This window comes from Miniopterus schreibersii (genome assembly GCF_964146895.1).
Source record: "Miniopterus schreibersii genome assembly, chromosome: 14".
NCBI lineage: Eukaryota > Metazoa > Chordata > Mammalia > Chiroptera > Miniopteridae > Miniopterus > Miniopterus schreibersii.
In genome coordinates, this window is record NC_138114.1 from 47603689 (window position 1) to 47625730 (window position 22042).

Genomic DNA, 22042 nt, shown 5'->3' on the forward strand with positions numbered 1-22042 from the left:
ACACATACTGACATTTTTTAAATGATAAGAAAGTGCTATGAATATATAGCACTTTGAGGAGTATGTACTTTCCATACTGTAAAGTTAGCAGAGCTCCGGTACCAAAAATCCAACACACATTGCAAAAGAAAAAGCAAACCTTATTTTTGGACACACATGAAAAAGGTCTTGCACTAAAAGACTGGCAAATTCTGTCATTTTTAAAATAAGCACATTTATGCTAGGAAATTCCTTAATTACTACTTAGGCAACTTTCTAAGTACCGGTTTCTCACCCCCAAGAATTATTGAGGAATATGTTTAACGTCTAGGAGTGCTGATTTTCAGTCACTGTCTGATCAGTTTCTGCAGATGTTTCTAGTGTATTTGGTACACTGTTAATTATGCTGTAAAAATCCTTTCAGTCATATATCTGTGGCACTTGATTCAAGGAGGCTTAACATCTCCTAAGATCCCACCCTGTAGTTCTACCAGTTTTTACTGCACATATTTTGAAGTTCAGCGTATAAATGACCAAGATGTTTCCCCCTTGAGGTAGAAGTCCATCGGGCCCTGCCCCAAGTCATTCTAGAAAATATAAGAAAACCCAAAAATACAATTAACATTTTATTTTTTTTTTAAAAAAAGCCTAACTCACCACTTGGAAAAGGGCCACCAAGTGCATACAACAAAGGAAATAAATGCCCCAGAATTAGAAAGACAAAAATGCAAAGACCTTTAGTTCTCAGCAACCAGAGTTAGAGCCCTCTGAGAACCCCCGGCAGTGAGGCGGAGATGAAATGTTTCAACCTGTGTTAGAAGACAATGCCATCGGGAGAAAACACGGAGCCCACCCCAAACAAAACTCACCCCTTTTTTTTCTTGGAAGGGGCCTGGACATTAACCACAATTTATATGACCGGGACTATGGGAGCAGTGTATTAAATAACTCTTCTCTTAACAATGGCCACAGGACAGACTTTGTAAACACAAGGTAATCTTTTTCTTCTATGGTAATGTCAGAAGTCAGTTAAATCTCAGAAGACACTTCACTGTTCTAAATTACAAGATTTGAAACATTTTAATATAATACAGTGTCACTTTTTTAAAAAGTCCTTAATTGAGTGGGGACAGTGCCTGAGCTTGGTCCCACATATTTTCTTCTCTGTTACCGTGCCTCAAAAAGCATGTCATAGATGGTATCGATGCTGTCTAAGATCACAACTCTCTTTTTTTTTTTGTCGTACTATTCCTTTTGGCTCTGCAAAGGGCCAGAGCCTCCTCTCAGCTGGAGCTCTCCATTCGAGGTTCCCCCGTCCTTGTTTTTCCTTCTAAACAGACTCACCCGTTCACAGAGTTGCTGCTTTAACGAAGGTTTGGACGAAGCAGGATTGGGATTGTCACCAAGGTCCATACTGGCAGGAGAGGCTTTCGATGAAGCTTGTTTCCTAACTGGTTCCTTTCTTCTCCCATTCCTAGGGCACCATTCAAATACCAGCACCCCCCAAAAAGAAGCAAGTTAGTTATCCTCTGTAGCAACCTCCCTGTGCATAGAAACAGCAGTTATGCAGCAAACCCCTGTGTGTTCGTCACTGTCCGGGGCACCTATTAGGAGATTTCTGAGGCTGTGGCACAGTAAAGAGTCTGAGGGGCCTGCGATGCCTGCCAGGCAGGGAGGGAGCGGTGGCTCCCATGGGGTCAGTCGTCATTGGTGCAGGTGCCTCAGGATGCCTCCAGCAGGTAAGCAGGGTGGAAAATAGGAGCAGTTTGCCGACTGCACAGGCAGCTCAGGGCATGTTCCGTACTAATGAGTGAAGGATTAATAGCACTCCTGCCTGGCCCTCGGGGGACACCCAGTAATGGCATCCATTCAACACGGAGGCCTTGCCAGCCTTTTGCCCCCAGCTGGCTGGGAGGCTGTAGGCAAATTACTTCGCCTGAATCTGCTTCACAAGTTTGCACGGCCGGAGTCCTTTAGAATCACGGACTTTTTGATTTGAAAACAGGCCACTTCCAGTCTGAACTGTAGCTGTCCCCCTAGAATCTGTGGGTAATCAGGTGGTGGGTAGTTCAAGGATTCGAGTGTCCTGGGGCTAACTGGTAAGAGCACTTGAACCAAGAGCCGTCCAGGTTGGTCAGTGCCCAAGACCAAGCCAAAGGTGCAAGCGAAGCCCTTGTGCCACCCAGGTTAGAGGAGGGGCCCCAACCTAGTGACAGTTCTGCTGTCCACGGGTGGCCCCGAAGGGGGCCGGGAGTGACCGCTTACCTTGGCCTTCTGGAGGACCATGCCTTTGCCTGTGACCATGACGGACAGAGGTCTGTTCTTGAGCGCCGTTGCAGAGTTGACTGGGGTACAGTCTGGGGCAGGGGTGGGGGTGGCAGCTTTGGGCTGTGGTGACAGGAGAATAGTGAGGCCTGAGCCAGGGGGTCAGAGGTGTGAGCCCCTTGCCCCCGACCCCCGTCCAGGAGGCCCTGCCGGCAGCTCCTGGCACTCACTCGGGGGCTCACGGTCTCCAGGTGGGTGGTGTCCACCGTGGTGCCCAGCGTCGCGGGCCCGGCCTCGGCCTTCTTCAGGTTGTCCTTCACCTCCACGATGCTGAGTTCGAGGTCCACGCGCCGGCTCTCCTCCACCCTGCACTCCTCGTCGATCTCCCTCAGCTTCTGCTCCAGGCTGGCCAGCACCCCCTTGTCTGGAACGGGAACGAAGCCGGCTGCAGGGGCAGAGTTTCAGCCAGGGGCAGGGAAGGTCCTTCAAAGGGCAAGTTGCTAGGAAGCAGCTCACGGGTGAGATGATCTGGAAAAGAATCTAGAGGGGCTTGGATTTCTTTGCAGGTGTCCCGAGTCTTTAAAGACTGGAGATGAAGGATGATGCAGGACACGTGTGGTTAATGCAAAAACAATGACACTGGTCTCAGGAAAAGCCACTGCGTCAAAAGATGGACCACAAAGTATACACTTGATAAGTGAAAATAAAATGTTTACGGTCTAAATTCAATTTTTAGAACTGCCCGCCTTTAGCCAGCTTTTAGAACTACCTCCTGGTCCTACTGACAGCAGGTCAGAGGGTCTCTCTGCACAGGACAGTGACCTTTCAGAAGATGGAGAGGAGGGGACTTTGAGGGGAGCATGCACCTGTGCCAAAGGCTGGCAGGGCTGCAGGCCAGGCGCACAGGCCCAGGCTCTTCCTGCGGAAAGCGCCAGCGCCCGTGTCCTAGGAGGCGCCTCACCTGTGCATTTTAACAGGGTCTCTCTCAGCTCCCGCTTCTCCTTCCGGAGCTGGGCCAGGTGGCCCCGGGTTTCCTCCCTCTTCTTCTCGAGCCTCTCCTTCTCCTCCGTGTACCGCTTCACCTCGGCTTCTGTCCTGTTCTTGCCAAGTTTGATCTCTACAGAACCAGGGAGGGGAACCCCGAGATGAGGTCAGCCAGGTGGAACAGGAGAGCTATCCCCAACCCTCTGCCCGGGCTCAGATGAAACCCGGGGCGTTGACAGATCAGAGCTGGATGCGTCTAGCGGGGCCCGGAAAGGAAACGGGGCCCACGTCTTCTTCACTGACCTTGGGCAAGTCCCTTTATCTCTCTTGACCGCCCCCCCCCCCCCCCGTTTTCTCGTAGGAAAGTGAAAGGATTAGACTAACTTCTGAGCCATTTCCAAACAGTCAACCTTATCCAGCACAGGTACCTGCAGAGGTCACCCTCGACCTGTCCTTCACAGGTGCGCTGGCCCCGGCTGGGGTGACAGGCACCGCGTCCGGGCAGCTGGGTGGGGAGACTTTTTGCTGTTCGGTCTGGAGCTTGGCTGTCGTGATTATGAGGGAAGGCTCCTCGGGCTCCGGACTCTCCTGCTGCATCTGCTTTTGGAGAAAGCGAGCAGGACTCAGCCGGCTGAAGGGCCTGGGAAGGTTGGGGCCAGCTCACCAGCTGGGGGACAACCTGTACCTGCAACTCGGGGGTCTCTGAAGACTTGATGAGCGGCTCAGCTGGGGCAGGGCCGGGGTCTGCAGGGAGGGCCTCAGCCGGAGGGTCCGGGCAGGGCGGGGTGGGGGAGCACACTCGGGCCTGGGTGCCGCCCGGGCTGTGCAGGAAGGACTTGACAGGCGTGAGGTCCAGGTACATGCGGTCAGGATCGGGCTCGCTAAGAGCATCTGAGGCAGGGGCGGCTTCCTCGGGGTCCACCTGCAGTGGAAAGAGTCAGGTGGCTTTCACCACTGCTCCCACACCCTGGGCTGGAGAGGTGGCACCCAGCTTGCCTCGGAGCTCCTGTCCCCTCCCTGTGGGGAGTCCGCAGGGACCTTCTCCCAGAGAAGCCTGAGAAGGTCAGGGTTCAAGTCCTGGGTGAGCCCCTCATGTGGTCAGAGACCCAGGACATAGTTCTAACTTTCTGGAACTTTATTCCCTCATCTGTAAGGGCAGAGTGACAGTACCTCCCTAGAAGGTGGGTCGGATTAGATGAGACCATTCACAGCAGCCCTCAGCACAGTGGAACCTCCTGCCCGCACGGCGATTCCACCTCCACGATCAATCTGGACCTCAGAGGCTGATGGTGACAGCGCTCACAATCCCGGCAGCACCCCCCCCAGCACTGACACGGTGGTTAACCATGTTTTATTCAGACGGGTCCCCCTGCCGGGCGGACTGCCCGCCCTAGTATAGAAGACAACTTTGTCGCATCAAGATTTCTGCCAGTGGCCCTGCAGGTAACTTGAACTCCACGCCTCTTGTGGCCAATGGACATGGCATTGAGGTTTGGCAGCAGGAGGACCGGACAGCCCAGCCCCCGGCTGCCGCCAGGCCCTCCAGCATCCTTACCGCTGCCGCCAGCTCGGACATCTCCACATCGTCATATAGCAGCTCCGGGCGCTCCTGGCTGGGCAGGCCATCGATGTAAGTGTTCGGCTCCGAGAACTTTCTCTGCATCAGTCTGGAGGACGCATGGCAAGACACAGAGAGGAAGATTCAAGACGGGGTGGTAAAAGCCACCTGCATCAAAGGATTCATTACGATGAGAGGCACAGGAAAGCTGGAGGCTGTGTGGGAGCCCCGGGGACGCGCTCTCATTTTAACGCTCATTCATTCATTCAGTGGTAGCTCCTCCCTCTCTTCCCAGGACCTTCCTACTGGAACTCTTGGTTCCAGACTTCTCTTCCAGAAAAAGTCCCTTTCCCCAACCCCTTCCTCTTAGCATCCTTTTGCCACCTTCTGACTCCATTTCAGGATCCCCAACAACAAAACCTGTTCTCATTTCTTCCTCACCATACGCTTGGTGCAGCACCAACCGGAGACTTTCCCTACTTAGTACATAAGAAAAGAGGTTCTATGTCCTGGCTCCTCAGTCACCTCCCAGGACTGCTTCTCTCCAACGGAGCCCCAGTTTGCTTATCTGGAAAGTGGAATTCCCACCTCTCTCTGCCCTGCTTATTCCAGAGAGGTGTCCTCGGGAAAGCGCTGAGCCAAAAGCAAGGGAAGTGGAGAGTTGGGAAACATGCCAACTCTTTCCCAAGCCAAGGTGCTGCAGCTGCTGGAGCCTTGCTCGGCTCCTGGCCCTCCTGCCCCTGGGTGGAACAGGGCTGACCCTGAGCTCTTAGCTGCCACCCTCCTCCACCGGCCCCCAGAGGCCCATCTGGGCCTGGAGTCTAGAAACATGACTGCGACTGGAAGGGTGCAAAGCGGAAGGCCCTTGATACTCACAGCAGAGAGTTTTTGGCCGCACTCACAATACAGGAAACCCTGTCTGCGTCCACGTAGTCATAGGTGAATTCCTCTGGGTCTGTCTTGGAGCCCGACTCGGAGAGCAGGAGGCCAAGCCAGTGGCCCATTTCCTCAGAAGACTTGGCCTGAGGAATCGATTGCATAATGAATTGAATAACATCTCATACTAGAATGTAAGTTCCATGAGGACAGGGAGCCTATCTGTCTGGTTCACACTGTCGTGCCGGGTAGATACTCGTTAGTGGGATGGATGGACAAACTTCGTCCCTGAGAAGCAATTGGGATGTGGATCTTTCAGCCACCAGGGGGCAGTATTGAAGCAGAATCTGGATGAAGGGCTCGGAGAACTGGAGTGAGCAGGAAGCGTGCGCTTCTGTGCGTGTTGAGAGCTCTGGCTCGGACCTGCCTAGCTGGATGCGAGGCATTATGTCACCTTTTATTTCTGTAAGTGTGACATCACATTAAACAGGGTGGGGAGTGGGAGAAATGCAATTGTGTCGCCAGCCTGATTCTTTCCCCCAGATACGCCCTAACAGTCGTCATTTTTCTGTACTGGGCTGCATCTGGTGATACACCAACTAAATCAAACCCACTGTGAGTCCCCAGAAGGTTTTCCCTGCAGCCCAGGGAGTTATAAATACCCCTCCTGCCCTACGCGCAGGAAGCAGCTCATTGTCCACTCCTATAACGCAACCACCCTGAGGTCAGAAAGGGAATGGAAATTTTTGAAAAATGCAAACAATCTCAGGCAAAGGAAACAAAAACAGCCCAGGACCGCACTGAGTCTCGGTGCCTCGCAGCACAGACGGCCCTCCCCCCTGGCTGTGCCCGCCACGCCCGGCCACGGTACCTCCAGCTTGGCCAGCTCCTCGCCGTTGTGGAGAATGCGGAAGGAGTACAGGTGGTCTTGGCTCGGGTCTGGGACCACCTCGCAGCCCACCAGGCTCAGGGGCTGCTGGGCCACCTTGCTTCGGTTCCGGTCCTGGTAGAAGTGCAGGTGGCTGTCCCTGACAGAGCACCAGCGTGATTTCCATTGGCTGTTGACCAGCACGTTCAGGTAACCTGCAGGAGAGGAGGTGGCTGCAGGAAGGAGTGGGTGGCTGCCACCACCTCTGGGCCTCCTAGGGTTTATGCCCCTGATCTCAGTTCCAAGACTGGAGAGGCTTTGCCTACGAAACCTCCTTAACAAGGAGAGGCTGTGAATCTCGCAGTCGTCTTTTTTTCCCTCCTTTGCGCTGGCAGCTAGACCCTTTGCAGTTGAGCGGCACTGCTCTACTGGTTTTTGAAAAAGGTGTGACCAGAGGGAAGTGAGTTGTGTCTTGGACTACACCAGGCCACTGTGTATGTGCCCAGGACGGTCCCCTGCCCCAGCCCTCGACTCCATGCCTCTAAGAGCCCAGCCTGTAACAGCAGCCCCTGGCCCCTGCTCACTTAGGCCACAAACAGAACGCTCACCCTAACCAGGGTCTCCTCATTGCATGTGCAATCCCTCTGCATCTATAGCCTTAGTTTCCCAGCTCTCCTGACAGCCTTGCCATTCCTGGGTCACTCGGTCTCAGCCTGGAAAGTCCTCCTCCCCATCCTCCCAGATGCACTTGGCCTTGGGCTCCCCGGGCCCTGCACTCCCTGCTCTGTCTGCCTTCTAAACAGTTGGGTCTGGAACAGTGACTCTCTGCTTCCTTGCCAGCCTCTCCAACTGGACACAGCTTCTCAAGGGCAGGAACTTGGCACGTTCATCTCCAGCACCCAGAGTCTGTGCCCTGCAGCCTCTCTACCAGGGAGCACCCCTTTTGGACAGCCCACAGAGGCTTCCAGGGGTACACTCACGAGGCAATCCTTCACTGCTCTCAAATGGTTGCAGTGCTGGGTTTAGCGTCCCAAGGAAAGGACAGTCCTCCCCTACTCCCCACTTAGATCAACATTTGGGGAGCTGACACCATGTGACAAGCACAACCTTGTCCCTGGGGCTACAGAGATGAGTAAACTCCAGTCTTCAGGGCCCTTTACACACCCCACGTGCAGTGTGTTGACATCCCTCGGTGCTACTCACCTTCCCAGGGGCACTGGCTTAGAAAATGGATTCTTTCTCCACCCTAATGGTTGCTCAGAATCTTAGCCAGGATGAACTAGGCTCCCACAGCAGGGTCAAAGTGTATGGCCACCTTCCCACTCACCCAGTGCTGGCCACACAGTGGGTATCATGAATTTCTCAGAGCCACGTGAACGTCACAACATGATAGCAAAGTGTAAGGATTTGAGCCCAGGACCTAGGTGCTGGTGCTGAGGCCTGGGAAGGAGACCGTCTGTGTTCTCTCCAGCCCTTCCCAAGCCACAGGGGACACATGTTTTGCTGCTGAATAACTTCCAGCAACGGCCCAGCCACATCTCCCAAAATGACTCATTGGGACCAGGCTCCCATGCCCAATACCATGCCCTGAGGCCACAGGGTGCCCTGGCAGGAGATAAACAGAAACTGGGCCATGGGCTCCACATCCCTAAAAACATTTAAAGCAAGACCTAAAACTGAAAACGGATACGTCTTCCTAAAGACAGGCTGCAGCCCAGTGGACAAGCCCTGTGGTCCAGGAGACGGATAGGATTCTTACTGGATGTCTCCAGGGCCCTCTCTGGAGGCTCCAGTGAGGTAGACTTCTTCCTGCCCAAGTTCATTAGGTTGCTCAGTTTGAGGCCAGCAGAACATTTCTTCTTGACTGTCAAGATGAAAGAAAAAGTCATCAGCATTGCACACAGTTTATTGCCTTGCCCTATGGTAGATGGGAAAAAACAGAAGATCCTTTCCACTACACCTGTCCCTCCTTGCAGGCGTGTGTGCTCACGCATGTGCACACACACAGGCTCCCCAAATCAGGACCTACAGCCCAGAGCCACGTGTCTCTTGATTCACACATCCCTATGGAATGTGCCAGCACCTGAGAATCCAGAGACTGCATGGGCTCAAAGGCTCTTAAAACAGGGTTAGCAAATGAGATGAGAGGATCTTCTACCCCCGCCAAGTCATGAAACCTCAGTTTGGTCATCTCTCCCTGTTTCCTGGACCTGTTGGCTATAGTATTCCCAAGCAGTTTATAAATGGGAGGTGTGTTGGAATTAGCTGTTAAAACCCATTGGGCTGGGTCACATGGCCGAGCCACACAGCCTGGGTACCATCCCCTTCCCACCCTGGGCTGAAAGCCATAAGCGTGGGTACCATCTTTGGTCTCTGGGACCTCCAGGTGGCCATCTACAGAGCTCCCATACTCCAAGGCTGACAGGTACTTCTCAGGTATATCTGCCTGTGGAAGAAAGAGACACGCAGGTAAGCTTATCTGGGAATGGTTGCCTCAGAGACCATAATTGAAGAGAAAATAAGACATTATGGGTCACCGTGGAGTCCAGGTCACTGGTGAGGCATTGGCCGGGCTTCCCTCTGGAGGACCTGCCTTCACCCTCCCTCCATAAGGTCCCCTGCCCTGACCCAGAGCACTTGTCCCTTGTTCACAAGTTCTCCAAATGGCTGCTCATCCTGATGTGACAGTGGCCCTGGAGCCAGTGGGGAGGGCAGGTAGCATTAGAATCGGCATCCCCACTGAAGCCGAGGTCAAGTTGGGGACTACATGTACCAGGAGCATAAGAAAGTCTCGAGAACTGACTGTGCTACCAACACATCGGGCTTCGGAGGGGCCGGCGTGTCTGCACAGGGTCAGAGCATGATTTGAATCTGGTTGGAGTATCCTCCAGCCAGCAAGGATGCTCTTGGAGCCCTACTGTGTGTGTGTAAAATAGAGATGACAGCCTGGCTCAGTGGTTGAGCGTCAACCCATGAACCAGGAGGTCACGGTTTGATTCCAGGTCAGGGCACATGCCTGGGTTGTGGGCTCGATCCCCAGTAGGGGGCATGCAAGAAGCAGCCAATCAATGATTGTCATCACTGATGTATCTCGCTCTCTCTCCCTCTCCCTTCCTCTCTCTGAAATCAATAAAAACATATTTTTTTAAAAAAATAGAGATGACACCCCTGTGGGCATTTCTGGGGCTGATGGGGAATTAGAGATGGTCCCTACAGGAGTGGAGTGGCTGCTGCTATTAGAATGGGAAGCACTCAGATTATTCCAATCAAGTAAGCTTCTTCTGGAACCACTTACTCCAGACTCTGCAAAATCAGCCATGGGACTCCCAACCAATGGGGCTGGCCTTGGGACAGGACCAAGGGCTGATGCACCCACCCAGGAAAAACTGCCTGCCAGGTCTTTAGGGAGAGCTCTTGTTTCTCACCCCAGTGTGAAGAAAATGCAAGTCTACTCTGGTTTTGTTTCTTGTCAATGACCAAGGAATGAGAGACAACGGAAACAGCCCCTCTTGGATCACTCTAGAAGGGCATGGCTGTTTCTCCATGGGGATGGCCTGTGCCCTCCCAAAGAACAGAGGGCCTCCTCCCTGCTCAGGGTCTCTGTGCACCCTTAACTTCCCCCTTCTCAGGGGTGGGGACCCTGCGATGAGACACAGTGACCTTCTGCCTGCTCTGATCATGCCCAGGCTGCAGGGCACCTACCTGCACATACTCAGAAACCTGGAATGTCATCCCATGGGCACCCAGCCCAGCTTCCTCAACTCTGACCCTTAGCTCCATGCAAATAATTGTGAGAGTCCATTGGTTCGGATCCACACTAAGATGGTTCCCCCAGTCCCTGGACCTCCACTGGGGAGTATGTGGGAACAAAGAGCTTCGAAAAATAAACCTCCCTGCTGAAGTGTGACGGGCAAAGTGCCTTTCTCCAAGGAGCTCCCCCCCTCCCCCGCCCAATGAAGCGAGAAAATGTTTTAGGTCTAAGTCTGTTTCTTCGGATTTCCTGGCAAGCTGAAGCTATTGCATGTTTCTTATTAATTGGGCTGAAATGTGAAAACAAAGCTCCCAGTTTTATACGTAATTTTTATGGAGAAAAAGTGGATGGAGCTCCCCGTCCAGGCAGAGTGGAGACTCACCTTCTGACAGCTCAGGCGCTGGGCATCGGGAGTGTACTGGTTCCCCTCGGCCCCTCCTTCTGAAGGAAGGCCGCTCACCTCCTGGATGACCTGAAGGAAGAGGGAAGCCATCAGCGGAGGCCCAGGCCCCCAAGGTCCTTCTGGCCCGGCCTGAGCTCACGGACAGAAGCTGGAGCCCCTCAAGGTCAGGAGAGAGTGGGTGGAGGTGAGAGAAGATGTTTGATTTCCCAAGAACAGAGAACCACCCCACCCCGACACCAGGCCCACAGGTGGCCTCGGGACCAGGCTGGGCAGGCTGCAGTGGGGGGTGGGCTTGTTCCTTAGGCCCTCTCTTCTGCAGATCCCGTGTTTGGGGGATGGGCAAGGGTGGGGAGCTTTTACAACCAAGTCCAAAGATGGCCAGAGCAGACAGCCCTCCGCTCTGTGGGCCTAGGCTGGGGACATGCAGGTCAGGACGAAGCAGCACCCCTGTGCTCTGAGCCGGGGGCCACCTAGGGGATTCCCAGAGGGTGACAGGCCAGGGTAGCCACAAACACTGCCCAGCCCGAAGCCCTCTGGAGATGCGGACTTAGCAAGAGTGATTCAAAGTCCCTCCTTTTTCAGTCTCCACCCAGAGCAGCCACGTCTGTTCTTTAATAAGGAGGCTGCTGCTGCCTCCCTAGAGGCCAGAAAACAAAATGATTTCAACCAGAGCCCAAGTCCAGGCGACGGATGCAAACCTGGCAGGGGAGTCTGCGATCCCTGTCCCTGAGCCCCACTGCCGCCACAGAAGGCAGGGGCCCCTGGGAGCTGGATCGCAGGCCCTTAACCCTTGACCGCATCCGTCCTTTTTGGAGAAAGCCAGGGGCCCCGGGAGCACCAGGGGAGAGGGCCCGTTTCCCCGGCAGCCCGGGGCTCCCTCACCCGGAGCCACTGCTCGGCCTGGTCCTTGCTCTGCAGGCCCAGCACGATCACGTCGGCGTTCATCGGCGTGATCTTCAGCTTGTGCTCCTTCTTCCGCACCTGCTTCTCCTTGTGGACGACGCTGCTGCCCAGCAAGTTCACGTCCAGCTGCGGGCTGTGGTCCTTGGAGGACTTATAACACTGGGAGAAAAGAGACGAGACGTTGCTTGGCAGGGGTGCCAGGCCTCACCAGGACCTGCGGGGGGGGGGGGCGCCCCCGGGCATGGCAGGACCCACTGGGAGCTGAGCTCGGCCCAGCAGACCCAGTGGGCCGAACACCCTGGTGTAAGTGCAGAACCATAACCTCGAATGTCGGCCGCTGTTGGTCTGAGCGTGAGACGGGGCAGGCCGCCTCCCCTCTGGCCGCAGCCAGGGAGGCCCCAGGCCCTGCCTGTGGAGCTGCTCTAATCTCACTGCCGCTTGTCCCGTTTCTCCACCTCTCTGCGCTTCTGGCTCAGCTCCCCTCCCGGGTCGTAGGGAATGGAGACGAAGCTGATCCTCCACGGGGCTGGAAGATGACACCTCAGCAAAGAAAGGAAGGGGCTTCCTCCACTGGAGGGAATACTGTGCCCCTCGGTCTCTCATTTGTACAAGGGGGGTCCTCACAGGGCTGATCACCCGAAGGACCGTCTGCACAGGGCAGGGCACACTGTGACCGGGGAAGAAAGGGTGCTTATAACGATGCCACAGAATTTCAAATAGGGACATAAAACTGAATTTTAATTGACAGGAACAGGAAAGCCCAGCCAGTGTGGCTCAGCGGTTGAGCATCGATCTCTGAACCAGGAGGTCACAGTTCGATTCCCAGTCAGGGCACATGCCCGGGTTGCGGGCTCAATTCCCAGTCGGGGGCGTGCAGGAGGCAGCCGATCAATGGGTCTCTCATCATTGATGTTTCTCTCTCTCCCTCTCTGAGACTTCCTCTCTCTGAAATCGATAAAAACGTTTAAAAATAAAATAATAGGAAACAGGGCTGTGGTCAGAATAATATCTTCTGATTCCTTTATTGGTCTTGTCTTATGAACGTTAATTCAAAATACTATGACTTCTGAGAAGACACCTAACCTATGATTTTCATGATGCACGGATAGATGCAGTAGCTGGAATTAGGGCTGGGCTAGGGGAGCCCTGACGGGGCTCCACCCAATACGTCCAGTGGCCAGGATGGGGGGAAGAATGGGACCTCAGACCAGGGGACAAAAAGGTCCCTAGAGAAAATATAGATGGGATGGGATGGGCGTGGTCATCGCAATCCCCCTTTGAGAGTCTGATGAAAATGACCAGACTTTCCAGTTCAGAAAAAGTACATTCCCAGAAGCTTGATCAGATTTAGGTTTACTTATTTTTTTGGCAATAATAAACCATAAAAACCAAATTAAGAAAAGAACATCATTCATGCATGCAAAATTCTACATATAAAATTTCGGGTTAGGGAGAGGTGAACATCTGATATGAAAGGCTCTGGCCACCTGGTATTAGGGACCATCCGCTCCCCTAGGAAAAGGGAGACGACTAGAAGGCGACATGAGACCAACCTACCAGGAGTCTGGTGTCCTTGATGACGCAGAGCTGCTTGGCCCACTGCCCCAGCCACTTCTTGCGCCACAGGAAGGCGCAGATGCGGGCGTCCCGCATCAGCTCGATGCTGGCCTCGGGAGAGGGCCACTGGTAGGGGGCCGACTTGCCCTTGCTGCTTTCCTCCTCATCGTAGGACTCGTAGGAGCTGCTCACAGCCTCTCCATCCTCTGCAAGGCAGACCCGCCAGGTCACATCCCGAGTCCCCGCTGGGCAGGGCGGGCATGTCCCTAAACGTGCCGGCTGGTTCGGGCGGGAGGGGAGCTGGCAGCAGGCGGCAGCAGCCACTGGCCCCGGCCCCAGCCCGCTGTGGCAGGAAGCGGCTTTCCGGGGAAGGGGCCACCTTGCCTTTCCTCAGTGTCCCCTCCTAGTCATAACCTTTTAAAAAAAAACCATCCTCGCCCTCTACGGACTGCGTTCTCCTTCCCTCCCACGGAACACCTCCCAGCACAGGCCTGGCTCCTATTTGTCCCCCAACTCAACGGGCCAACCTCACGTTTTCTTTCTGTTTGAAAGAACCTCAAAACTCACCCAGCACAAACTGGACCCAAATCTATGCACACAGTCCACGCGCCTCAGTTTCTGCCCCCACACCCTGCAAGAGCTGCCCTGTTCGCCAGGCCTCCCTGTGCTAGTCGAGGCCCACAAAAACTACGGGAAGGAAAAAAATCAATCTACAAAACCTCAAAAAGCAGAACACAGAGAACAGCAGGATCCCTGGTCCGATCCCTGGCTCAGCACAGGCATCCTACTATTATAACCTTTATGCTGCTCCAGCTTCTGCTTGAATTCCCCAGTGGACAGGGAGCTCGCTGCCTTACCATTGCTTCCATTACTGAGCAGCTCTAACAGAAAGTGGGCCCGTCCTCTATTTCCCTGTGACTTCTACAGACATGTTCTGTCTCCATGAATCAGGGTGGGTGAAGCTTCCCCATGATACCCTTCAGAAGAGACATCTCATGGGCCCCCCTTCCCATCCCCAGAAGTGTCTTCTATTATCTGCACAGCCAGGTTCCTGCATACTAAGAAAACAGAGCCACGTTTGAATCTGAATACAGGAAACAGAATGAGCCCACTGCCATAGTTATCCTAGCCACAATACCGATGAAAATGTGCTTTATGCTGTTCTATTTCTAAAAAATAACACTAAATATTTTAATATCAGTTTTCTTTAAAAGCAGTGTGGCTCTGCTCCCCTTCACAGCTTAATTAAAATGTTGCACAGCTCATAATTTTATACCTGGTAAACAGGCAAAGATTGAAAACAGCAGTGCTCCCCGGTGGGGGGCCCTGAACTCTCCTATTGCTGGTGGCAACATCAATTAACACAAACCTCTCAAAAAACAGTCCGGCAGCCTGTTGTTTCCAGAGCCGTAAAAACACCCGTATCCTTTGACCCAGTAATCCGGGTCTTGGGAGTTTATCCCAGGAAAGTAGTTTTTAAAAAAGGAAGGAAGGGGGAAGGTTACATGCATTAAGATAGTAATTCAAGCAATTTCACAGTCGCAGGAGGATGGGGGGAGTGTGATTTCATCCACTTAGGGGCACACATGCAAGTGCAACCAACGAAAACTGAAAACTGATCTGCAGCTCGGTAAACTCGATGCCTGTGACGGCCAGGGAGGAAAGCACACTTAAAATTCCATATGCAAACAGAGCAACACGAAAGTCAACAGGGAGAATTCAAGATTGTTGGTCTGATCTGCTGGTAGGGCAAGGGCGATTTTAGTTTTTAAAAAGTCCTCACCGCCAGTATTGCATTATCTGTACGATACATGAAGCAAGGATGAGGCAATGTCACTGGGACATCTGCAGTAACAAAAATCAATGCGGGGGCTACAGAGTTCAGTGTGAAGACATGGGCCAGGTCCCCTTGTTGTCTTGTGTTTCTGGGGCTGCCCCACGTGCTCCAAGGGAAAATCTAACACCTTGCCCATCCACCGCCGGCGGAGGGGGGCCTGGGGAAGCTGAGAAGAAACAGCATATCCCAGTACCTGCAGTAGCTTGGAGGAAATTTAGGGCAAATGTACTAATTTTATTTCTCCCTAAAGGGCAATCACAGCACCACCATAAATGCAGGATCTTCTTAAAACAGACACTTGGCTTCTGGGGGCCCCAGGTGAAGAGGGGTGGAAGGCAGGATCGCCAGATAATTCCCTCCCCATTTTTGCCGTCCCCACTGTTCCTGTAACCTGTCCTCGGGAGCAGAGGGCAGAACCACCAAGCAGCACCGAGCCCTCCGGCCACACGCTGGGATGTCACAGGCAGGGGTCTGTGGAAGGATGACACCCGGCATGCAGGACGCAGGCACAGGGCAGGCAGGGAGCAGTGGCCACGCTGGGGGCATGCACCCCCCTCTGCGAGCCGGGCAGCAGGCACGGAACCACGGGCATCCCAGCCCTGGGGACAGACAATACCCAAGGTGATGGTGGCATAAATGACTCCTTCGGGCACCTGCACCCATCTGGGGACTCCACGGGGGGGGACTCTGCCAGAATAACCTGTGTGACACCCAGAAGCACAGACAAAGACAAGATGGAGAGAAAAAAGGTGAAGAGAGGGACAGACCCAAGAACAGAGACACAGAGAGACCCAGATGCGGCAGAATGGCTGCCTGCTACCAGAAGCCAGTGCTTTCCCATTAGAGGAGTGGGCTTGTCAGGGGAGGCCCCAGCCCGGCCAAGGACTGCATTTTCCAGCTCCTTCGCATCCAGCCAGGACTGTCACCAATGAAACATGGGGAGAACGTGTCACTTCTGGTTGGCGCTTCTCAGCAGCACATAGGGGTTCTCCACGCTCTCTCTGCAGAGGATTCTGTGGCCTCAGAGGTGGCTGAGCCCACTCTGGAAGGAGCTGGGGAACCCACACTACATGCTGACCAGCAAAACCACACTGGACTGTCCATGGGCGAGAAGCAGATTGGTATCATGTTACCAGGAACTGAAAGGGGCCAACCTGTTATAGCAGCTGCCGTTACCCCAACAGGAGACATCATCAACGCAGTAGCTGAGGTCTTGGGCAAGCAGGACAGACACTACTGTCCCCTGCATGGGCCAGCAGGCACTTACTGAAGTGTTACCGGGAGAGAGGAATCTGACCCTGTGAGGCTGTGTGGGGACAGTGCTGACAGAACAGGACAAGAAACCAGACACTGGTCTTCTGCAGGAAGTCAGCGAAATCACTACTGGCCAGTGAACTAGACCAAGGGCTGAAGCCTAAAGGTCCTTCCTCCTGTTGTGACCTGCATGCCCCACTACTCAAGCAGGTGTGGGAACAACAGGAACCGAGAGCAGGATGGCTTATGTCACACGTAAAGCCCTCTCTGCAGGGCAAGTGTGGCCAGTTCTCCCCACTTCACTCTTGGCTCTTGTCCTGGCCGGAGAGCGAAGGTGATCTGGCATCTTCCCAAGCCTTCTGCTGCCCTTGTGATGACCACCGTCTTGGTTAAAACCAATGTGAATTCATAGCCCAGAGGCAGACACCAAGCCCCTTAGGTCCTTCTGACCACTTGTTTGTGAGATGCAGTGTCTGCCTGCAGACAGGCCCCTGGGAGCGTCGGGGAGGCAGGCTCCGACTGGCACTGGCCACACCCAAGAGCGCGCCCCAGGCTTAAGATGCAACGGAGGTGAGGTGCCCACCGGGGTGAGTCACTTCTTCCTTCTTCCAGACGCAGCCAGACGGGAACTACACGCCCACAGCTTTCGTCTGAAATCACAGCTCGGCCAGTGACTCCAAAACATCTCACACGCTCAGTAGATTCAAGCTAAGTGACATCTGCCCACCAAGCCAGCCTCTTCCAGGAAAACAGCCTCAGACCAAACGGGCCCTGACCTCCCACGCAGTACCTGGGGCCGCAGGCTGCAGTGACGGGTGAAGACAGGATCCTACCTGGCTCCAAATGACTCAGCACCTCTCATTCCTGGTCCCTTCTTTGTGGAACCAACACCACCACCCTTCAGTCCATTCCCACCACCAGGGACCCTCATCTCTTATATTTACAAACTACTTTATGCTTTCAAAGACCTTTCACTTAGAAAGGAAGGAAAGGGGAGGAAGGAAGAAGGGGAGAGTGACAGGAACAGAGTCCAGCTGCCTGGAAGAAAAGGTCACAACCAGCTCTTTCTTCCAGAACCTTTGGGGCCTTTCTGTGTTAAAGAATTCCTACACCAAGAGTATTTCTAATCTGACTTCCTCGGGCTGAGAACCACTGGCCAAGGACAGATGGCTTCAGTGTGAGCTCTGCCCCCATAGCATAGATGATTTTTTTTAATATCTAAGTTAGGTCAGGAAGCAAGTAACCCCCCAGTCTCATTCAGAGAGAAGCCAAAGATCTCACCATGGCCTGCAGCAGACTTCTGCACCCCCATCTCCTGTTTCTCCCCTTCCCCACCTCACCCACTCCTGCTACACTGGCCTCCTTGCTATTCCTCAAATGTGCCAAGAGACTTCCTGCCTCAGGGCCTTTGCATGTACTGTGCAGTCAGGAAAGTTCTTCCGGCAGCTTTCTGTCTGGCAGCCTACTTCCCACTTCATTCAAGGTCATACTATCAGAGAGGCCTTCCCTATCTAAAATAACACCCCTCTCCTGACCCAAGCCAGCCCCTGCTGTGTTCCATCTTATCACCCCCTGACACATCCTATGTTTATTCGTTGTATTTTCACACAGAACCTAAAGGCTATGACTGCTGCGCTCGGAGCACTCTGAGCTCCTGACTCCTAGAAGCGCACTTAGCATGTAGGGCGAGGACAGTCACTATTAGAGCAATGAAAGAGCCCTAGAAACTGGGCTCTGGCTCAGCCTGACCACATTTCCCTGGCTTCCAAGGGCCTGGTGCCCCTTAGACAACACACATGTCTTCTGACACATTTCTGAGCTGAATCCATCAACATCCAGAAGGGAACATGGAAAGCATGAGGCACATAAACCAGCTCATGTAGACCATCCCAGACCCTCCCTGTGGGCAGCTGGGTCTGCTATAGGTCTCAGCTCCCCACCTGAATAGAGGCTCAGTGCTCTGTGGGAGTTCTCGACTTGGGCCACACTCTCTGGTAACACCAGCCCCGGCTGTCCTCTGCTCCCCAGCACCGCATCTGTGCAGGAAGTGGTTAGACCCCCTCCGAGCCCCAGCCCTGACCCCAGGATGTACCATTGAGGGACATGTCATATGGCTCAGCCTCTTCATAGTAACCCTCTGGAGACTCGATCTTGGGGATGGAGGGCTGTTTCCGTTCTGGAATCTGTGGTATGAATAAATAAAACAAACGTTTCTCAGATATGATACACTGGCAATGACTTGGAATTAACCCTTTGGGTGGAAGGAGGGGGAGCCCAGAAGAAAAAAAAAAAGCTCGGTTGGACTTCGAGCGAGTTGGGAGGGAGAACATGGAACACCAGGACCCCGTCCACTGTGTCTGCACTGCATCCAGCGAAGGGCTGTGATGCTTAACCTCCCTGAGCCTCGGCTTTCCCTTCTGCAAAATGAGGCTCGGACCCAGTCACACACATGAACTATCGTTACGCACAAGACAAGTAACACACGAAGTCCAGATGGTGTCAGGCTGTTGTGCTAGCTATTATGGCTCCTAAATAGAATAAACTTTCTATAAAGACCAGGACTAATCAGAGACACATGGAGGAAGATGACCAGGTATCCAAGGATTTAGAAACTTGTACCATAATAAGTTCAATTATTCACTCAGCAAATACTGGACGGTTCCCACATACTAGCTGCAAGGGATGCACCCGGAGGTCAGGAGTCAGTCCTGAGAAAGACTGAACTAGGCAGCGAATGTTCCCAGCTCCTGATCAAGTGCAAGGTGACTAGTGATACAACTGATGAGGTCAAATTTCTGTGGGAACCAGGAGGGTGTGAGGAACCACACAGAAGGTCCCATACAGGGTCCTAGCTTCATCTGGCCTCACACCAAGAGAGCTGATCCGAGTCCCAGGGGCAGGCTCTGAGCAGCTTTGCCCCCCAGCACGTGCAACGCCTGAAGTGCAGGAAGGAACGTAATAATCTCATTTCCTAAGCAGACCGGCTGCTGCACTGGGCTGGCAGGTGCGGCTGCCGAAGGGGTTCAGCTGTGAGCGGCCCCTCCGGCTGGGCCCCTTCCTCAAGGCTCGGGCCTGCAACACAGTGTACACCATCCGCAGCCGCTAGTGGGTGACCTTTCACCTTCGCTGCCACAAGCCTGGCCAGATGTCTCTGCTCCTCTCGGTCATTCCTGGTCCCTTGGTCAGGCTGCTCAAGAGACACAGCTGTGGTCCTCTGAGAGCCCACGTCTCTGAGGGGAGTGTCCCCTCACCTGGTGAGAGGTGGGTCGTATGTGCAGAGAGGCTCCAAGCACCCCAGATCCGGCACCAGTCCAGATCTGTGATGGGAGCGGACAAAGGGGGCATGGCGCCTTCGCGGGAGCTCATCCTGGCTCATCATAACTGCGTAGCACCGAGCGGTCTGCGGGATCGCGCACCAGGGAGGGTTCTGTGCAAGCCTCTCACTATAAACCGCCTGTCACTGGATGTAGAGGGGGAGAGGTGGTGCAGACAGGGCGGTGGCAGGAATCCGAGCTCGGGGGCTAGGATCGGAATCCTGACACTGGCATATCTGAGCTGAGTGACTCTGGGCCACTTACTCAGCCTCTCTGGGTCTCAGTTCCTCCACTGTAAAATGGGGGGAGAGAGTAGAAACACCTCTCAGAGGGCGCCACTGTGAGGATTAAACTGGGCTCCGCATTATTACTCAATAAATAGTAGCCTTTGTTAACCTAAAAAATAAAACATAAAAGTATCAATCAAAGTTGCCTGTACACGTCTGATGGCAGAAGAACAGATATACCCTGGGAGACAGGCAGCAGTCGCTGGGCTTGGCCAGGCTGATACCAAGCCCTGTCTCTAAAGAAGACAGTCCCTATCCCGGCCGGGTGGATTAGTTGGTTGGAGCACTGTCCTGTACACCAAAAAAGGTTGCGGGTTCAATTCCCAGTCAGGGCACATATGGGAGGCAACCAATTGATGTTTCTCTCTCGTATCGATATTTCTCTGTCTCTCTCCCTTCCTCTCTCTCTCTCTAAAATCAATAAACATATCCTCGAGTGAGTATTAAAGAAGACAGTCCCTGCTCTTAAGCCTGCCTGGCAAAAGATAAGGCCCTGGGTCAAGTTAAAAGATAAAATAATTTACATAACTCCAAAGAGAGCCCCTTTATTACACTGACACAGTGGCCTATATCAGAGGTCAAAAGAGCAAGAGATCCTCGTTTCCCAGGGTTGGGAATAAACAACTATTCTTTTAATTATCATCATAATCATCGTTATGAAGATTATGACTATTAAATGAAGATGCAGAAGAGATGTGACTTCAAAACCTGCCTGAAGGTTCACAGGAAGGGACAGGGAAGAAAAACACCCAGTTCAGTATGATTTGCCAGCGGTTGGCAAACTTTTTCGGTAAAGGGACAAACAGTAAGTACTCTTGGGATCTGCAGGCCGTACAGGATCTCTGATCTCAGCTAGTCCCGTCAGCTGACGCAGTGCAAGAGCATCCACAGATGACACAAAGCTCAGCGTGGCTGGGCTCCAGTAACACTCGCCTTACAGAAAAGCAGGTGGCTGAGGATTTGGCCAGGGGGCCGTCATTCGCCAATTTTGATTGAGATAAGAACTGAAGATAAGGCGTGGCCCAGATGACCTGGAGTGGCCCAGATGACCTGAGGTGGCCCTGAAGTTCTGAGCAACCAGCCCCAGAGAGCACTGTGGAAGGTTCCTAGGTGGGGCTGGTAGATCTGGCCAGTCCCAGCTCCCCAGACTGACCGTGGCCATGTCCTTTGTGCAGTTGGCTGATTCCCCGACAGCAGCTCACTTAAGACCAACAGCAACGCGTGTTCAGGCCTCTAAGGGGGGACGGGGTGGAGAAGGCCGTGCTGGCCAGAAGCATCAACAGTGCCAACGCACATCTGTTCTCCTGCGGTGATCACAGCACCTGGCAGTGCAGCCAGTGGCCTGGAAGTGCCACAGCTGCTTGAGTCACTGGCCACACCCACGAGGTTGCTCCAGACCCCTGGCTGACCCTTCCACTGCCAGTCAGGTCTGCTGTCCACTAACTCTGGGGGGAATGGAGGGGGACCCAAGCCACCAAAGAGAGAACCAGGACATCCTGAGCCCAAGACAGAGGCTATGCTCCTGGCCCAGCCACAGGCATGGAGGACCCCAAACCCCAGGCGGACATCCAGCTTCTGCTGCAGCCACTAGCAGGCCTGGGGCCAGACACGCCACCACAGCACCCTGAAGCTCTGGGGTCAGTGTGGGGAGGGGTGAGGCTTTCTCCGTCTGAAGGAGTGAGGTCACAGGGTCACTCCAGGCTCAAGTTCCCAAACTGCTGCTGCTGCTCAGGTCCTCTTCCCGCCCCCCGCCTCCTTCCTGCCGAGACAGAAGACACAGCTGTTCCCCACTCTGCCCTGACACCATTCCTCTGGGTGCCTTGGACTAAGAGTTATGGCCTCTTGAGCTAGGCTTGGCCGGAGAGGAGGCCTGAGGGAGCGCAGACGTGTGCGTGCGCGTGTGTGCATCCAGGACGGGGAGAAACCCCGGATGACGCCAGCCACCTCCTTTCTCACCTCACATCCAGAAGCTCCCTGGGGTTGGGGTGGATGCCCAGAACAGAACTGGGACAGACCTAGAAGAGGGAGCTGCACTCAGCACCCATTGGCCTTCTCAGCAGAGAAATTCCACAGGCGGGGGACTGTAAGGTCAGCGGCTTTGCTGGAAATCTCCCCCGGGCCTGGAGCATGTGCACAGGAATAATTACCACACGTCAGAGGCCACCCCGGGACTGTGTTATTCTTGGGTGGTGATATTTTCCCCAAC

The 22042-nt window shown here is 53.9% G+C and overlaps 1 protein-coding gene across 8 annotated transcripts in view; it reads right to left on the reverse strand.

Annotated features, from left to right (window-relative positions):
* Positions 1–592: 592 nt before the first annotated feature.
* AFAP1L2 (actin filament associated protein 1 like 2) overlaps positions 593–22042 on the reverse strand; it is a 75154-nt gene continuing 53704 nt past the window's right edge. For 2 of the 8 annotated variants that reach the window (XM_081157401.1, XM_081157404.1), the window contains exons 5-19: positions 18328–18418; positions 13145–13350; positions 11567–11746; positions 10664–10753; positions 8892–8976; positions 8290–8394; positions 6534–6745; positions 5663–5808; positions 4784–4895; positions 3914–4150; positions 3657–3828; positions 3206–3361; positions 2475–2668; positions 2245–2367; positions 593–1453 (exon numbers count right to left, since the gene is read on the reverse strand). In XM_081157401.1, the coding sequence (XP_081013527.1) occupies positions 1427–1453; positions 2245–2367; positions 2475–2668; positions 3206–3361; positions 3657–3828; positions 3914–4150; positions 4784–4895; positions 5663–5808; positions 6534–6745; positions 8290–8394; positions 8892–8976; positions 10664–10753; positions 11567–11746; positions 13145–13350; positions 18328–18418 (2136 nt within the window). In that variant the 3' untranslated portion in view covers positions 593–1426. Of the gene's footprint in view, positions 1454–2244; positions 2368–2474; positions 2690–3205; positions 3362–3656; positions 3829–3913; positions 4151–4783; positions 4896–5662; positions 5809–6533; positions 6746–8289; positions 8395–8891; positions 8977–10663; positions 10754–11566; positions 11747–13144; positions 13351–15597; positions 15682–18327; positions 18419–22042 lie in introns of all 8 variants that reach the window. The other 6 variants (XM_081157400.1, XM_081157403.1, XM_081157399.1 and 3 more) reach the window with 5 other exon arrangements.